The sequence below is a fragment of the Canis aureus genome, chromosome 32 (assembly GCF_053574225.1).
Source record: "Canis aureus isolate CA01 chromosome 32, VMU_Caureus_v.1.0, whole genome shotgun sequence".
In the NCBI taxonomy this organism is placed as follows: Eukaryota; Metazoa; Chordata; class Mammalia; order Carnivora; family Canidae; genus Canis; species Canis aureus.
Genome location: NC_135642.1, coordinates 18,814,506 through 18,820,505, shown reverse-complemented (window position 1 = coordinate 18,820,505; position 6,000 = coordinate 18,814,506). Strand labels below are relative to the sequence as shown.

Below are 6,000 nucleotides of genomic sequence, written 5' to 3'. Positions count from 1 at the left end.
TAATGATTTGTATATTTTATTTTGACTTTACATGCGGTGTTAAAAACCCAAAGTACATATTATTTACACATCCACAATACAAGTTTACAAGATATCTATACATGTTAAAGTACTCTATAAAACAGTATAGAGCCACTTCACTTTAGGGTTACTTTTTATGCCGTACCATTAAAAAAGATACAATCTGTGTTTACCTTTGCACAAATGGATAAAGCATTTAAAAATTAAATTAACAGGATAGAGACTAGATTTTATGTTAGAAATTTCAACATAAATACTGATAGAACTCACATTACAAACTACAAGGCAGCACAATGTTACAAAATGTTATCTGGGTTCACATAGAGTTACTGTTCCATTTTCCGCACGCTGGGATTAATATTGGTAAGGTGAATTCAAACACGTTTGTTGGCGGTGGGCTGAGTAGTGTTTACCGTTGGTTGGTTTAATTTATTATTAATCTGTAATATTTTAGTTGCAAAGCTGAAGTGTTTCAAGAACAGAAGTTCTAGTTTTTGAGCTTCCAGAGATCTCAGGGAATCACGTTCTTTATAAAACAATATTCTCAAAGGAAAAGAATAACTGTATCAGTATTCTACAATCTGTATAAAAATGCTCTGGTCTTCTGCAACCCATCCTCCCCCAAGTAATACATATCGTCAGTGTTATCACAAGAAATCAGTTGAACTTATTTGTCTGACTAAGTCAGGAGCGTTCCTCTGCCTTGATACTTTCTAGATTAGGTTCAATAAACCATGGTGTGGTGTGCAGCATTTTAACTGAAACAGTCATCAGGGTTACACATCATCAACTGTAAGTGGCTTCTGCAAAACTACGAATAAATGACTCTATGGTTTCCGCAGGTGTCACATTACCCGAGAAACCTCATTTGACTTCACATTATCACTGTTTCATCCTTAGGAAAGCAGGAGTGGAATGTTTATCATGGCAAAGGATGTAATGCTGCTATTTGGGTGGATTGTTTTACAATTAATTGTTCTAGGTTGTTTTTACGATTTTTTTAAAAGTCTTTTCAGGTGCTGGTTGAAAAACATTTACAACTGGCACTCGGTAAATGATGTGCTATACTGAAAACACTTGACATATTTTAGTACTTCTATCATTCTCATGAATAAGGCACAAAATGCACAGATTCAGGTAAACTCACATGTAATATTTACAGTATATTGTCATTACCTGCATGACTTAGAAGAAAATTCTCATATAACACAACACAGACAGCATGATTGCACCACTGTTCAGTTTTCAGAGACTCTCTCTGTTAGGCCCAATTATAATTCCTTTCACATTTCCTTCTTTTGTCTTCTGGTTTGTTTTGTTCTTTTCTCTTGGGGGTAGGAGGAGTTAAAGGAGGATAAATTTTACCACATGGGAGAAACCAAACAACATCAAAATAAAACCTTATTAGTGTGTCCAAGGTTAAATACAGTGAGTCAGGCTTGGATTCACAGTGGACAGGTAAATTTTACTACTGAATACTGGTGGATAAATCAAGGATACCTCTTAACATCTCTATCTCCTTAAGCTGGCAAGACTGTAATAGAAGTTTTAATGAATAGCAGCACAAAATTACTTAGAACTCTTACATTCTGGCATTGGGGACCATGGAAGTCAAGTTAATCATTTTGATGGTCAAATCAGCCTTGACTTTACTTCTTTTCTCAAAGCTGAACCCAATGGACTGCTGTGGGAAGAAGTTATTGTCTCTTGTTCAGTCATGCTCAATGTAAACAAGTCCATAGCACAAAAAGATGCAATGGGCACCAAAACAAATCTTAGTGGGTACAGAACACACACACTCACACGCACGCACACATGCGCGCGCGCACACACACACGCACCACAGTTCATTGGTGGCATGAAAAAAATGCCACACTTGAAAAAAATGCTACAGTTTGGGTCAAAGACTGAATTTTTAGCAAATTGTTTGGTAATCTACAAGTTTGTTTCTTTGAGACATTACCATTGTTTTTTGACATTTGTGCAAGAGGCAAGGTGAATGCATACAATTAAAATGTTCACATTTAATGGGAAGACCACACATAATGGTAGTCTAAGTTGAACCCATTTTCAAGTATTTGCTCACAGATTCTTCTGAGTACTGTATCAGCTCTCTATACTGGTAGGGTAGCCCCTGAGAGCTACGCATCTCTTTAGCTTCAAACAAAAGAAATGGAATGACCAGCACCTTCCTTTGTTTTCGGGCAAGTACACAGAAGCTTTGCTGTAGTAGCTACATGTGGCAAGTTCTGATGTTGCCAAAGCGAGAAAGAGTTTCTTTGGCCACTTGGTTCTCTTAAAATACAAGGGAGTGTCTTGTCTGAAGGTACCCTTACAACATCATCCTCTCAACAACATGGACAGGATAAAGCCACACGGAGAAGAGCACACTTGAGGCCTAGTAAGTGTATTTGTTCAGTGGTCTGACAGATGTGGTTTGAGGAACAAATGAAGGCTTTGGTGGCACATCAGGTTTTAAGGACGGTGTCCTCTTTAGTCCCGTCCTAGGAAGGGTGCCATTACTGGTATAGCTGCTCTGTCTGGAGAGGGAAGGCTGCAGATGAACACTCACTGGTGCTCCCTGAATATAGTCCACCTTTGCCCCAGTGGGGGTGGGCACATACCCACCACGGTTCATGCTAGGCTGTCTGGATAACAAAACACCATTTGGTGAGTTTAAGTTTTTAGGCATAGCAGATATAGAGTGCCTCTGGGAGGAATTTTTGTGGTAACCCCTTTGTCTTTCCAGAGAAGTCATTGGGACCCCAGGAGTGGTGGGGACATCCACTCGCTTGGTTGGGCTATTTCTGGGGAGAGTTGAAGGAGGAGAGTATAGGGATGCCTCCCGGTTAGGGACCTTGGGCGGGACCTCAGACATAGGTCCCACAGGATCCAGCATTAGGGTCTGGTGGGCCATCTGGATATCTCCCATGATGGCTTTGGGGTTGCTGTTTGGGTCATTTAAATGCTTCAGGAGATCATTGAGGGTATTTCTGGAATCCACAGAACGCCGGTGATCTCTTTTACTGGATGACTTTGTAAGTGGGTGGTCAATGTTTTGAAGCTTCTTTTCAGCTTTGTGAGCATTGGAGTTTGAGAAAGACGTGTTGTAGTCATGAGTAGCATTAGGAAGAACAATGGCACTGGGGATATGCCCATGACTTAATGGGGAATGGGGTGGTGGACTAGATGGGAAAAACTGTGAGGTTTCTTTCCTTGAAGCCCCATGGCCATGGGCCTTATCTGAGTGGCTCTTCATGGCCTGCAGGGTCTTCTGGTGAAGCACAGGAGTTGACTCAGGCGTGGGGAGAGCAGCCAGTTCGGGAGGTTGGCCTCGATGGTCCATCACCATGGATTTGGTATCTCCATTGGGTGGCAGCTCTTTCCGACTAGTCAGCAGGTTACTGTATAATTTGGGAGAATCGATATTCTGTTGATATTCCTTGACCGGGCTGTCAAACAGACCATTCAGTTTGGCAAAACTTCCACTGGAGTCTGTGCACGACTGGGCAGATTCTGCATCCTTATGAATCTTTCTGTTTTTCCGAACAAACATGTCACGATAGCAGTATACTGCCACCCCTGCAATGAACGCACCCAAAACAAAAGCAGCAAAGACACAGGTGATGAGGACGTTCATGTGGACCATCTGGTTGGACTCTCCCGATTGGACTTCCCATCGCACACCTGCAACAGACACGTAGGAAAAGGGTCTGAGTGGGGTGCTTCTTTCAAACCATATTAGCCGGCAAATGGCTTCCATTGAGCCAATACTGCATTCACAATGGTCCATATGCTTAGCTTGGAGGGTCAGGGAAACTCTAAGATTCCATCTATATATTTTTCTTTAATCATGATCGGATCCCCAGAGACATACGATTGCTGCAAATGCCAGGATAACTCTGATCTCCCACCAATCCATATGTGTCTTTTTTCCCTTTTCTCTCTTAAGTAGTTATTATGTAACATTCTAAATTTTAAGAGTTTTCTGGTCTAAAAATTAGAGTTAGAAAGCACATATTTTCTAAATGGCCAATTTAGAAATGTTTTGAAATATTCTGTCTTATGATTTTTCTCCTAATTCATGTATCAGCAACAGCTGGAATTAGGAACATGTATGGATTGGCATAAACATACATTATGCTAAGATAATTATGCTAATATAATTATGCTATCTTCACTACAATAAAGACAGATAATTGGCTCACAAACTAAAAGCATAACAATGACCTGCTTGGTGATTGTTAACTACAAATATGGACTTTCTTGTTTGCTTTGATATATTTTTTTCATTCCATCTTGGAGTGAAGTACTCTTGAATTGTTTGCTATGAAAGAGATCCAGATAGTCTAAAGAAATATAATATGTAGTAGTTAAGCGATATTATCCAACTGTCTTGAGATATTTAAGAAATATTTAAGTTAGACTAGAAGAAGAGTGGATTAGTTTATAGTTATTGGGATTTTTAATGCAACCACAGACATCTAACAGTCAATCAAATAAATGTTAGTTTAAGAGGTATCCAAGTCTGTTACATGCTATAAGCACAGCTATCCCAGGATAAGGTAAGTCAGTAATTTTGAAGGTTCTGTTGCTTTAGGTTAGTACTAAGGCCTTTGAACATTAGTTGTTTTTAATCAATGTTTGGGATTATGGAATTCAGTGGCATTGGGAAAGACAAAGAAAAGAAAGTAGAAAGAAACGATATTACTAAAGAAAACAAAACAGAAAGAATGATTATAAAATTGTTTACAGTGAAAACATATAAAACTCAAAGCAACACATATAAATCATAAATGACAATGTACTGGCATAAAAACTGATTGGAAACCTGATACCACAGTCTACTAAGCCCTGGAGATTTTTTTTTTCCCAGAGTAATATGTCTAATAAGGTAACTCAACAGGCAGCTGTTTTATAACTGCTTCTATCAAGGGCTGGAAACGATAGTTATGGACAAGGGCTCTGTTACGTTTTATTGCTTGTGACATTCAAGCAGCTCGCTAGCACCTTGCATATCCTTTTCATATTACATTTGGAATCAAAGCTAAACAGAAGGCTGGGAAAGGCTCTTAGACAAAACATCTGATACCAAGATATTTGCAATTAATGAGTTCTGTGTTTTGATGTTGTTGGGGTGGTCCTGGTAATTATCTGACATTGAGCAGGCTCTCAGCACCTTCCAGCAGAAACCAACACAGACTAGATTGTCTGAGTGGCTATCTTATCACCTCCCTTTCTTTCACGGCTTTCCACCTCCTTCATCTGTAAAGGAATGCACTCCAATACAAGCAAGGAAACTGGAGTGACCACAACCAGGGGAGGTGGCATGAGCAACAGCAGGGCTGTTCCAGCCCCCTTCTAGGAAACCCTACAGCCACCAGCTCCTCAAAGGTATCAGGAATCAGGTTTCCACTCAGCGAGAGATGAGTTCCCTGGTGAGGCCTTACCCTTTGGGATACCTGATAAAGGATCAGTAAAATCAGAAGTGTTTGGGTCATCTTGAACTACAAATTTCCGGGAGCTCGTCAGTTTAGGCCTCCAGGTATCAATCACTTTAGGTGTAATTTCTGGGATACTTGCCATTGTGGTAACAGATGATGAAGATACCTCCATGTCTGTGGTGGCAAACAGATTTTTATTAACGTGGGTAGTGTTGACAGATTTCTCTGACTGCTCTGTTGCATTTTTAAGTAAAGCTTAAGTCAATTTTATGAGAAAGTCTGTTCGAGGATTTCATAAAAAAACAAAACAAAACAAAAAACATCCAAAGAGACTACACCAAAACTCTTTCTTGCAAGGGAAAAAGAAAAACTAAAAATTAACCATGAAGACAAATAAAGCAGATTTCAAAATTAGAGACACTCAAATGCTCCTACCAAAGCTCCTATGGTAAATAATGACCCTCATGGAAAAGGTAATAGAAATCCCAAAGACTGACTGCTACTTACTCCATCTCTTTGTGAGACGGCATTATTC

General features: G+C 39.7%; 1 protein-coding gene across 12 annotated transcripts in view; it reads right to left on the bottom strand.

The window, feature by feature from the left end:
• The window catches only part of SEMA6D (semaphorin 6D), a 172,493-nt gene continuing 166,493 nt past the window's right edge, over positions 1 to 6,000 (bottom strand). For 8 of the 12 annotated variants that reach the window (XM_077880978.1, XM_077880980.1, XM_077880979.1 and 5 more), the window contains 2 exons: positions 5,472 to 5,639; positions 1 to 3,708 (listed from right to left, as the gene is read on the bottom strand). In XM_077880978.1, coding sequence (XP_077737104.1) covers positions 2,420 to 3,708; positions 5,472 to 5,639 — 1,457 coding nt within the window. In that variant the 3' untranslated portion in view covers positions 1 to 2,419. The remainder of the gene's footprint in view (positions 3,709 to 5,471; positions 5,640 to 6,000) is intronic. The other 4 variants (XM_077880984.1, XM_077880986.1, XM_077880985.1 and 1 more) reach the window with 1 other exon arrangement.